We start from the raw sequence: 13,051 nt of genomic DNA on the forward strand, positions 1-13,051 counted from the left end.
CCCTCAAGACATAAAACTTTGCTATTCAACTGGTCATTACTTTCTTTCAATTTACTAATTATTTCTACATGAGAGTTCACTATAGTATCTAAATTTACCAACTTGTTGGTAAATTTAGATACTATAAATGTTTGTTGTTGGTAAATGTTTGTTGTTGTAAGTGTCACATACAGGGACGAGTGTCCCTGTATGTGAGTTTTTCGGAATACGAGCAGGATTTCCTCGGAAAATGTGTCTCGGAAGGCGAGGGTTAACTCGGAACACGAGTTTGTTGATACGTGTACAGGCCGACTAGCTCATGGTGGCACGGCGATCGCGCCTCAGTTTACCAGTGTTTATCACGCTCAGTGACTATCCCACCTGAATTTTTCACAAGGATTTACAGTTTTTTGTCGTTTTTTTGGCCATTTGAGTATAAAAGTAGTCATTATATATCTCGCCATGGGTCTCAAGAAAGCCATTGGTAAGGTTCAACCTAAGAAAATAGCTGTGAGTAGAGGCAGTAGAGGATGTCCCTTCTTAACCCTTAAATGGCGCATAGCTATATACCATTTGACACCCACAGGCGCATACCAAAAAAAAAAATATATATATATTTTTTCTTACTAACCTGTTAATTTGTGTTCACTGATCATGGGAAAAATAATAAAAAAATCGTAAGTGGCATATATTGCCCACTATAGGGCGAGGAATTCTGGCAAAAATCAGGTGCTGACTGAGCGTGCGTCCCAGGCGGTCTGTTGATCGCCAGCTGTCAGGCCAGAGTTTCCACAAAGAGATAATTACCTAATTATTTCAATGTCTCTGATTGATTTTTCGTAGTTTTTTTCTGTAATATTATTCAATAGTGTGTAGTGTGATATATTTATATAATAAAATAAGTGAATCATCGCTGTACTCAAAAATATGGTGTGCATATTGTTGATTCAATTATGTTCATCAAACAGTGAACAAATACTTTGTTGGTTATTACACTATATACACAGGTTATATATAAGTATCTGCATGTTTTGTTCACCATGACAAACCACTAAATTGGTATGTTGAGTGGCAGTGGCAGTGGCAGGCAGTGACTGGCTGCCACTGGCTGCCACTCCCTCCCTCACCTCACCTGACTTGCCACCATTCTCCACCCACCATACTGTTTTTGCTTTTATATACAGACGTTATATATAAGTATTTACATGTTTTGTTCACCATAACTGTACATCTAAGCTTGTATGGTGAATAAAGGCACAAAGACATAGCTACTCACACAGTCAGCTGGTGGCGGCCGCCCTCAAGGCCAGACGCACTAATATTTCTCCTACAACAATACTGTTTGTGGTGTTATTACGCTATATACACACATTATATATAAATATCTACCTGTTTTATTCACCATACTTGTACAAGTAAACTGGTATGGTGCCCAAAGACCATCGTGGTCATCAGTAAACAACATGATAAGTCCTGCAGACGACGCTCCTCCCTCACCAAAATGGCGGCTCCCAACCTCCTACTCTCGCTGTTATCTCACACTATACACACGTTATATATAAGTATCTACATTTGTGTTCACCATAGCGAACCACTAAGCTGGTATGGTGAGTGCAGTCAATGAAAGGTGGCCACACACATTCAAAAGACAACGCCACCATCCTCCCTCCCACAGCATTACTCCTCCCTCCATGGCGCACAGCGCCAAATATCACCACAATCCTGCTATTATCAGAACCCTGGTCAGTTTTATCACAGTCAGGGGTCTTCTGTAATAATATCATCGCTACATAATAGCATGAACAAGTATATTATGGCATTTTTAGGCGATGCTGTGGTCACAAGCTGAACAGTAGTGCTGTGAGCTCATGCTGCGTGCATCAGGCTTGGTAGCTGACTCAATACTGAGGCTCCTAACACCCGGGAGTTTGGCCCACGATTTTTTTAAAAATGGCGTCTGTTTACAAGAGCCCTGATGAAGGTGTGGTGAACCCCGTGTGTCCGTGGGCCGTTTAAATCTTGCGTAGTACTCCAAAGCATCACATGATGCGATGTGCAATTTACTGCAAGTCGGTCAAAGCATCATATGATGCGATGCGCAATTGAAGGGTTAATCAAGAAAATGTGTGAAATATGGGAAGAACTGCAAAGTTTTGTTGAAAAAACACACCCAGATAAAGCTGTAGCAGGCCGTTGCATTGACCTTTTAAATGACAATGTGATGTCTTAATACAGACAAATGTTAAAATGTAGGGAAAAACAAGTGTCTTTAGACAGATTCTTAGTAAAACAAGCAAGTCCTAGTGGTATGCAGGCAAAATGTGCCAGAGTGTGCATACCAGTGAAGTCCTTACTGCCTGATGTTATAAAGGAAGGAGACTCCCCTTCCAAACAGTAACACCTCTCCTCCTCCCTCCTCCTCACATCTTCCATACACCAACAGCAGTCCTCAGCAAGGGTAAGTAATAACTTGAACATAGTTTTGTAGGTTTATTTAGATGAATTAGGTATAAAAATTTAGTTTGATGTGGGGTTTTTGGGGTAGTCAGGAACGGATTAATTCATTTCCCATTATTTCTTATGGGGGAAATTAGCTTCGGATTACGAGTTTTCGGAATATGAGCCGTCTCCAGGAACAAATTAAACTCTTAAACTGAGGTACCCCTATAGTAGGGATATAAAAACGCGCGTATTTAATTGGGATGTGGTATCAAAATTTCAGAGCAATCGGTGAAGAACTTTCGGAGATTACATCGTGTGTTACTCCTACATCCCCCAACAGATGGGGCTGTTAAAAAAAAAAAACGCATGTTATTTCCTGTCACAGGTGAGGCATGTATATAGTAGGTATTTAAAACATGCTCTTATTCGAATGCAACGTTGTGTCAAATTTTCAAAGCAATTGGTAAAGAGGTTTCAAAGATTTCCCTCACATGAAAAACACAGTTTTTGAAAAAACCAGTGTTGAATGTAATGAAACGCCATTTTCCGAGTGAGACCCGGAGGCTCCCCGGAGCTTCCAGGTTGATATGCTAATGTCAGACTTTGGCATCAGTCATATGTATGGAGTTCTGTGGGCCTACCGGGGACCACGAGTCAGAACCTGGCCCCCTCAGAGAGGCATGACGAGCAATGACCTATAGAAACACCATTGTGGGTGAAAGCATTCTGTGTCTGCCATCGACCGGGTCAGGCACCCAGAAAGGTATGCATCCCAAAACAAACACCTATTCTGGTGAAAATTTTGCTACCAAAAGCCAAACAAGTGGACAGAACTCCCCTAAAAGAAACGAGCAAATGAGCATGACGTCACACGTTGCTGTGCCACTGTCTGTGCAGCTCCCCGCTCCCCGGGAGGGGAAAGGAAGACCCCAAACCCCTGCGCCGGCTATCCACCCATCAGTTCTAAGGCTGGATTTCAAAATACGCAAAAAAACGCCGACCGGAGGGAGGGAGTTCTCTCTTGAACACTGTGAGGGGTTTGCCAGTTATGTCCCTTATGTGTAGTGGAAGCGTGTTGAACAGTCTCGGGCCTCTGATGTTGATAGAGTACTCTGAGGGGGAATTCTATCAACATTAGAGGCCCGAGACTGTTCAACACGCTTCCGCTACACATAAGGGACATAACTGGCAAACCCCTCACAGTGTTCAAGAGAGAACTGGATAAGCACCTCCAAAGGATACCTGATCAACCAGGCTGTGACTCATACGTCAGGCTGTGAGCAGCCGCGTCCAACAGCCTGGTTGATCAGTCCAGCAACCAGGAGGCCTGGTCGACGACCGGGCCGCGGGGACGCTAAGCCCCGGAAGCACCTCAAGGTAACCTCAAGGTAAGGGAGGGAGGGATGCCGGGGAGCCTCCGGGTCTCACCCAGAAAATGACGTTTCATTACATTCAACACTGGTTTTCTAGAGGGAGCCCCTTCGGCTCCCCAGAACTAACTACCCCACAGAGGAAAAATACAGAGACTTACCCGGGAAGCGGTCGCCGCTCACTCCTCAACTCGAAGTTGAGACAACTGACTGCAACCGCCGACCCAAAGCGACACAGGCTCGACTTGGCCCTGGAACATTCACGAGGTAATGAGCAGCCAGGACCCTGTTCAACCGCCAAAATCCCTGCGCCCGAATGTCAGCCAAGGACACATTGTCAATGACGGCAGCAAGAGCAGCAAACTTACGAACATCATGGGCATGGGGATAGACCGCAGGCTGGCTAGCCTTAATAACCCTGCGGAAGACCTGGGAGACCCGCACCCGCGAACATGGAAGAGGGGAAACGGATCAACCCAAAACGCGTCCCCAAATACAGAAGCCATGGCGCACAAATAACGGCAAAGGGCCGCAACCGGACACAAAACATAATACACCCTCGGCCTAATCAACCAAGCATCAACAACCCAAGGACCCCTCAGGAAAGCAGCAGTCTCATTCTTTGCCAGAAGAGAAGGAGACGGCTGCAGATGAACAAAACCATCGCTACGACCAAAAGAGCAGAAACCCCTGCGCTGGAGGAGAGCATGAAGCTCCCCCAACCCGACCCCCAGATGCCAATACCAACAGAAAAAGAGCCTTCGAGAAACAATCCTGAACCGAAGGGGCCACAACAAACCAAAGAGAAGAAAGAAAAGAGAGCACTCTGTCCAATGACCAAGACGACTCAGGCTGCGCATGAGCAGGCTGAAGGTGAAACAACGCGCGAGACAGTTTGCAAAACAGCGCAGAAGTAACATCAATACCAAATGCAAGCTGAAGCGGCTCCGCCAGCACCGCACGATATGAGGCAACAGTGTTAGGCATAAGATGACAGTCCTGGAACAACCAAGAGAGAAAGAACAACACCACCCTAACAGAAAACAAAGCACAATGAATAAGACGCAAAAAGAACCGGAAGGACCGCCAGGAAACTTTATACTGCCGCCGAGACGAAGCCCTCAGGTTGGACACTAACAAGGAAGCCACTTGATCACCTAGAGATAATGATGAACTCGAGTCAAAAATACCATATTTGAAGACTCGAGGAGAAGATCGAACCAGCCACGTGATGCTCTGGTCCGATCTGCTGGAAAAGGCAGAGCCGCAGGAAAACCTCCAGGTTCAGACACCGAGCAAGCAGCGCCTGAAACCACGGCTGGGTCAGCCACCATGGGGCCAAGAGGACTACTCTCCCCTGGTAAGTCTCCAAGTGAGTCAGGACCTGAAGCAACAGCTGAACTGGGGAAAAGAGGTACAGGAACCCCCACCTCAACGAGTTCTGCTGAAAGGCGTCGACCCCAATGGCCTCGCAGTCGGGAAAGGGCACCACATACAGGGGAAGGCGCCGCAAGCATGCCGACGCAAAGAGGTCTACCTCGGGGCGTCCGAACGTCTGGCAAAGCCAACTGAAGGAGTCGGCGTCGACCGTCCATTCCGTGGAGAGGGGAATGATACGAGACAGGCCGTCGGCTAAGATGTTAGACAGTCTGTACATGAACAGCCAGGAGAGCCAAACCCCGAGAACTCAGCAGATGAGTCACCCGAAGTGACCAACGCCAAAAAGCCAAGGACCGTATCGAACCCCCTCGGTTAGGCATTGAACCACTGGGGAGCAGTCTGAATGGAGCTGGATTGTCGATCCGTGAGTTACCTGAACCTTCTAGAGAGCAAACCACACTGCCGTGAACTGACGCATCATGCTGTGGGCTCAGCAGAAGGACGGACCCCACCGTCCCTGTCCGGCCTGGTGAGCACTGGTCACAAAGCCCCAGCCGAGAAATGACGCATCCGTGAACACATCTAGCGAGGGCTCGGGCAGGCGCCAAGGCACTGAACCTGGAAAAACCAGAAGAGGAAGCTGGCGACGCAACAGCCGACACAAGGCCCCCCCCCCCAAGGGCCGAACCCAGCGATCGCGAGAGAGGCGGAAGGAAGCAGAAGCAGATAAGATGACCGGCTGGAGCCCAAACCAGCCAGTCGTTGAGGTAGGCCAACACCCGAAAACCTAAGAGACGCATACGGGCCACGACAATCCATGTAAGGCATGTGAACACGCGAGGTGCCAGATTCAACCCGAATGGGAGACAATGAAAAAGGTAACCGTGAAACCCCACAACAAAACCGAGCCAGTCGCTGAATCCCAGATGATTCGGGATTTGCCAATAAGCGTCCCGGAGGTTCAGGGACACTATCCAAGAGCCCGGCTCCAACAGGAGCCAAACCTGGGACAGCATAGTCATCCGTAAGGAGGGGCAATGACCTCAGGGGTTCAGACAGGACAAGTCCAACTACGCCCAAGCGAACCCACTCCAAGATTGACCCAACGGAGCGCATGGGAAAGAGGCCCACCCTACCAGCCCTGAACCTCCTGAAGGAGGAGGGGCCCACCCAACACCATCTCCGGCCAATGGAAGCGACCAGAAACGCCCACTGATCGTGGGACCAGGCATGAGTGGGAACAGCATGTACCTCCCCTCCATCGCCCCATCAATGGGGCGAACCGCGAAAGGGCAGGAGCCCCTTACACGACCCAGAATCTTGCACAGAGCGCGAACACCGCGCCGACCAGACAAAGGCGGGTGCGAAGGTGGGGCTGAACCCGAAACTGGCACCTGTGGCCTACCACGACGAGCGGAACCCCAAGTCCTGGCACAACCCTTCCAGGAAGGCCCCCCCCTCCCTGGAACCCCCGGAGAACCAACAAGTCAGACATAGGACGACAACTAGCCGAAGCAGCCTGAATATACTGCGCCTTGGCCGAATCCGCAAAAAGCAGAGGACAAAAAGGCAAAGACATCCTAATAGCCAGGGCCCAGGCCAATTCCAGAAAGGAGGCAAGCACCGCCTGATGACACATGAGCCGAAAGCATAAAACAGGGAAACTTATAGCACCCGGGAAAACAAGGAACCGAGCCCGAGGAGGGACCGACACCAAATCCAACTTGTATGCAGAGGGGGGGGGGGGAGGGGGAAAGAGAACCCCACTCCTTGTAACAATAAGCCCCACTCAGAGGGCAGAAAAACCCAGGTGGGGTCCAGTGAGGCCCAAGGTCCCCAAGTCAGCTCCTTCACCGCACCAGGATCTTCCTCCGCAGGACCTTGGGCCGAGTCATCCCCCCCCGAGCACCAGCCCCTTAAGAAAAGGCCGGCGCAGGTGAGTAAGCCAGATGGAAGGGGGCCCACTGGTCAGACCTTTGACCCAGTCAAAGGCTTTGACTGGGAGATCGGACTCGAGTGCCTCCATCACCATACCAGAAGGGGCATCCTCCGAGACTGCCTGAGTCTCAAGACTACCTAAACCCAGCCCCGACTCCAAAACCCTCAGACGCTTCGGGGCTGGAAGCAGGGATGGGGGACCAGAACGAACCACAACATGGAAAGGACGAGGGGGGCGCAGACTGAACCAAGGTTGAAGCGACCCCAACCCCCAAGTCCGGGTCCCTATAAGCAAAACGGGGCAGACTCGGGGCATCTGGGTCAGCAACCAACCTAGCGGGTTGCAACAACCTAAAGCGCACATGCATAGTCTGCGCTGCCTGTACCTGTAGAAGATCATCATTAGATTGGGTAAACCGAGTCACCAGCAAGCAACAGAACTCACAGGGACTCCGGGTCGAAAGTGTCACCGACCCAACAGGCAGCGTGACGGAGGCAAAAACAGTGAGAGTCACCCTGAGACAAGGGGATCAAGCAACCCTCGAACTCGCACGAAGCGAGGGGGGGACTCCAGGGACACATCCATCGGACCCATGCACCCCCTACAGGTTTCCCAGGGTCCTGAGACGGAACTCACGCTCAGGGAATCCCAGGCAGGGTACTGCTAACCGGCGCCCAAAATTACCAAGCAACTTTTTGAAGCTGAACCTCAGGGACGTGTACACTCATGGCGACCTAGCAGGGGGCACCACAAGAAGAGAACCGTACTCAGGTCAGGCACAAAGGGGTAAAGTAAGGCAGACCCACCCACAAGCCAAAAAGAAAAAGAAAAAACCCCGCAAGAGGACAACGTACCCCAAGGAACAGAGCCGGCTGCTATGAATGGTGAAAACAAGCTGCGCAGCACCCTGCACCCTATACCAGTGCAAACTGCCTCTTCCCCTAAGGTAAACAAGGAAGACAAAACACTCAAGCACCCAAAGTGCAGCCGAAAAACCGAGCAGTAATACGGCCCAGCAGAGGAAGGCCCCGAGGAACTTGTGGAAGATGGCCCCAAGCTCCAAGGGCAGTACTTATAGGGGTACCTAGGGACGATAACCCTAGGCACATGCAGCCCGAGTACTGTAGAATAGCTCCTGGCTCTCGCACCCCTGGAAGACAGCCACCACATACAAAGCACAGTGCTGGAAATCATTGGAGTCAAAGTACACAACCTCAGCCTCTAGCATCAGCCTTAGAACTGGCAGGTGGATAGCTTGTACAGGGGTCTGGCACTCCCCCTTCCCCCTCCCGGGGAGGGGGGAGCTGCGCAGACAGCGGTGCGGTGACGTGTGACATCATGCACGTTTGTTCGTTTCTTTTAGGGGATTTCTATCTACTTGTTCGGCTTTTGGTAGCAAAATTTTCACCAGAATAGGTGTTTCTCTTGGGATGCTTACCTTTCTGGATGGCAGACATAGAATGCTTCCAACCACATGGGGGTTTCTATAGGCCATTGCTCCCCATGCCTCTCCGAGGGGGCCAGGTTCTAGCTCATGGTAGCTGGTAGGTCCACAGAACTCCATACACACATGACTGATGCCAAAGTCTGACATTAGCATATCAGCCTGGAAAGCTCCGGGAAGCCGAAAGGGCTCCCCCAAAAAAGCATGTTTTTCCCATCGCAGACGTGACATCTATATAGTATGTATATAAAAACACGCCTGGATGAGAATGGAACATTGTGTCAAAATTTCAAAGCAATCGGTGAAGAACTTCCAGAGATTAACGATTTTGAACAAACGAACATTTACGTTTTTATTTATATAGATATATATAATTTTCATTTTTTTACATTATTCTAATTGTTTTAATTTATGGCAGGATGAATTTCTGTGCAGGATGCCTGGCTCCTCAAATATCTTCCGACAAGCCAGGGGCAGATGGCCGTGATGTCAGCAATTTGGTAAGATATGTAATGGTATAGTAAAACCAAGTTCTTCTATAGAATACAGTATGCATCTTTATCTATGAAACTTGATCCTTTAAGGGTTCCATATTTTGAAGGAGTTAGTTACCTCATGCATAGGCTTTTCTATGGGAGCCACTTGTGGCCCCTTGAAACTGTCAAGCTGAGATGGCTCCCAACAGCTAGGTCACAACAGCCATGGAGTTCTGTTTGTCCTACTAGAGACCAGAGGTAGAACCTGGCCCACTCACAGAGGTGTGGAGAGCAGGTGACACTGCAACCTCACTGGAAAAGCATCCCAAAAGTCACCAAACCAATACAAACCACTGCTGGGTTCAAATACACCAAAGCCCCAAAACTGCAACCCATCCTCACGTCCCATAGTACATATGTCACATAATGCTCCTAGTTACTATGCTGATAATATTCATAGTTTCATATGGTAGATTTTTAGTTTCAGTGGCACCTCAACTTACAACTTACAAATTTTTCAAGTTATGACCCCAATTTTGTCTAAAAATGCGACTTGACTTACGACCGTTGCCTCGACTAGCGACTTTGTTTATACACGTATGGGTCGATCAACCACGTGGTTCCTGGTGGCACGGGTGACCCCCTCCCCTCAGTTTACCAAAGTTTATGCTTAGTGACGATTGCGCTTGTAAAAACGAAGCACATTGTTTGTGCTTTTTTGTTTTTTAACATAAAAGTAATTATTATATTTATCACGCCATGGGTTCCAAGAAAGTCAGTGGTAAGGTTCAACGTAAGAAAACACATGTGAGGATGTCCTTAGAGGAAAAACAAGAGATCATTCATAGTAAATGAATGTGATGTCTCACTACAGACAAGTGTTAAAATGTAGGGAAAAACAAGTGTCTTTAGCCACTGGACTGCGCCAACCGAGAAAACTCGGTCAGTTGGAAACTGCGCGAACCGAGAAAATCTTTTTTTTTTTTTTTGTATCCATTCAAAATGTGTATGCGGTAGGTTGTGTATGAAATGGATTCTTAGGACATCCAGTGAGAGGTGGCCATCTTGGAAAAAATTCCCAGAATGCCCTAGGGGATCTATCTCCAAAGGATACCTGATCAACCAGGCTGTGACTCATACGTCAGGCTGCGAGCAGCCGCGTCCAACTGCCTGGTTGATCAGTCCGGCAACCAGGAGGCCTGGTCGACGACCGGGCCGCGGGGACGCTAAGCCCCGGAAGCACCTCAAGGTAACCTCAAGGTAAGGTAAGGTAGGGCTGCTGGCTGGGTTGGTACTGAGTGAGCAACCGTGGGTGGCGCACGCGCCTCTGGCTCCCAAACACCTGTCTGACGCGGTGCTGAAAGATCGTGCTCTGTCTGTGAAATTCAGACCTTATTGTTTAAAGAACATAAGGGTCATGATATTGGTGAAGCTAGGTGCAACAAGGACCTAACACAAGGTCATTAAATATGCCAAAACTAGAAGACAGAAGAAAAAGAGGTGATATGATCACTACATACAAAATAGTAACAGGAGTTGATAAAATTGATAGGGAAGATTTCCTGAGACCTGGAACAAGAGGTCATAGATTTAAACTAGCTAAACACAGATGCCGAAGAAATATAAGAAAATTCACTTTCGCAAACAGAGTGGTAGACGGTTGGAACAAGTTAGGTAAGAAGGTGGTGGAGGCCAAGACCGTCAGTAGTTTCAAAGCGTTATATGACAAAGAGTGCTGGGAAGACGGAACACCACGAGCATAGCTCTCATCCTGTAACTACACGTAAGTATAGTTAATTACCAAAGTGTAATTACACTTAGGTAATTACAAGTGTCAGGTGCAAGTGATACAGCACCTATGAGGACGTTACAGCGAGTATATCCAGTTGTAGCTCTGAGCACCACCCCTTGCCCACCTATGCCATCTCCAATTTATATAGATAATACATAGATGAATCGTTCTCAAACTCTTCCAGATTGACTGACACTCTTCAAGGTTGGTTGAATCTCTTCCAGTGTGGGATCTTACAAAGTGATCTTTTCAAGTCTACCTTACAAATTGATCTTTCCCTATAATCTTTTCAATACTACCTTATGCTTTACAAGCTTGGCTATATACCACCTACAAGTGCTAAAGCCAAGGTTGTACATGAGTGCGTTATTTGCTAGCATACAAATCGAAGAAACAAGAAGCGAAAATCTTTCTGTACCTGGTGCAACGAGAGCGAAGTCATGCTGTGTACCATGGACTACTTCGTTGATTAATACTCACCTCCGAAGTACTGTGTAATACAGTGTGTTACTGTGTAAATAGTGGGTGAAACTGTACATATTGTAATTTTAGTGAATTTTTAACAAGTAATATTGCAACAATAAACATTTATTGTGAACACATTACTGACACATGTATCACAGTTCCATGGAACATTATGAATGTTCTATTGTATACATATTGTAAAGGACACAAATACGCATCATATACTATAAAAAAAACAAATAAAACCGCATTGGAAATACATAGAACAAATAATGGAAAATATATTTGTGGCAACTTGCGGTGCATGAATGGCCCAGGCGACCATGTCTGGGAGATTCACGCATGGGCGACCAGCCCCTGATGACTTCACAGCGCACCTTGTCCATGTCCCCACAGCCAAAGTGGAATTTGGTATTTATTTTTACATAGACATGTTCAGGGCAGGGGATTTATCATTTTAAAAAGAAAAACACCTGATTTTATGCACACAGGGGAAATGTCACAATAAACTCGGCGCATCACAGTAGTTAGACAGATACTTAGTAAGACAAGCAAGCAGGGGGCCACAACCATATCCTAGTGGTATGCAGGCAAAACGTAGGGAAGAGAGAGTACCCCTGAGAAGTCATCATTACCTGATTCAGTGGAGCCTCGATTTACGATGGTAATCCGTTCCCAGAAACTTATCGTAAGTCGAAGTGGTTTTTCCCATAAGAAATTAAAGGAATTGAATTAATCAGTTCCACACCCTCAAAAATATTAACTTAAAAATGCATTTTATACCGAATACAATTTTTTTCTCTAACTACAGTACAAAACATATGTTTGTCTTACCTTTAGTTTTTTTTTAATTTTTCTCTTTAGAGTTTTTCATGAGTAGGTTGGCCGTTTTTTTTGTTTTATAGTAAATTGTCAATTGTATCTGTTGATTTTTGCCTGTAGGGCCAACTACAAGGACTGAAAAAACGGCCAACCTACTCATGAAAAACTCTCCAGACATAAAGCGGAACGCCTTAAAGGAGACCAACGTCGTCTATGCCTTCAAATGCCCACTTGGGGACTATAATCCCCAGAGAACTCAGTATATAGGCAAGACAACAGCGTCTGTTTCCAGGCGATTAACAATGCATAAGCAACAGGGCTCCATTAACCCTTCAATTGCGCATCGCATCATATGATGCTTTGACCGACTTGCAGTAAATTGCGCATCGCATCATGTGATGCTTTGAAGTACTACGCAAGATTTAAACGGCCCGCGGATACACGGGGTTCACCACAGGAAAGTGCTAAGGGAAGTGAAAAATCGGATGAGAAAAAGTTGCCCTAGTGTTTACAGTGCAGAGAAGAACATTCAAGATGGCCACTGGCAAGAGGAAAAACAAAACAGAGCTTGATTTTGAGGGATTCAATGACGAAAGCATTGATATTAGCAGTCTACATAACAAGTTGGTAAATTTAGATACTATAGTGAACTCTCTCTCATGTAGAAATAATTAGTAAATTGAAAGAAAGTAATGACCATTTGAATAGCAAAGTTTTATGTCTTGAGGGTTTAGTGAAAGACTTGCGCAAGGATAAGAATCAATTGGAAACAAATTGCAAAGCCATGGAAGAAGAAAATAAACTCTTAAAAATAGCTTTGGAAGAAGTTAAAGTAAATTTAAACATAAATGACTACAATAGGTTAGGCAAGGAAATTCAACAGGAGAAACAGCTTTTGTCAGCACAGATGGAGGAAGTTACACAGGGAATAGAACAGTGCAA

At 47.0% G+C, this 13,051-nt stretch overlaps 1 protein-coding gene across 3 annotated transcripts in view; it reads left to right on the top strand.

Moving 5' to 3' along the window:
* LOC123770843 (uncharacterized) overlaps window positions 1–13,051 on the top strand; it is a 223,535-nt gene that overhangs the window by 36,033 nt on the left and 174,451 nt on the right. For 2 of the 3 annotated variants that reach the window (XM_069305726.1, XM_045763018.2), the window contains one exon: window positions 8,973–9,054. The exons of the other annotated variant lie outside the window; for it this stretch is intronic. In XM_069305726.1, the coding sequence (XP_069161827.1) occupies window positions 8,973–9,054 (82 nt within the window). The remainder of the gene's footprint in view (window positions 1–8,972; window positions 9,055–13,051) is intronic. 3 annotated transcript variants of the gene reach the window in all.

The sequence above is a fragment of the Procambarus clarkii genome, chromosome 56 (genome assembly GCF_040958095.1).
Source record: "Procambarus clarkii isolate CNS0578487 chromosome 56, FALCON_Pclarkii_2.0, whole genome shotgun sequence".
NCBI lineage: Eukaryota > Metazoa > Arthropoda > Malacostraca > Decapoda > Cambaridae > Procambarus > Procambarus clarkii.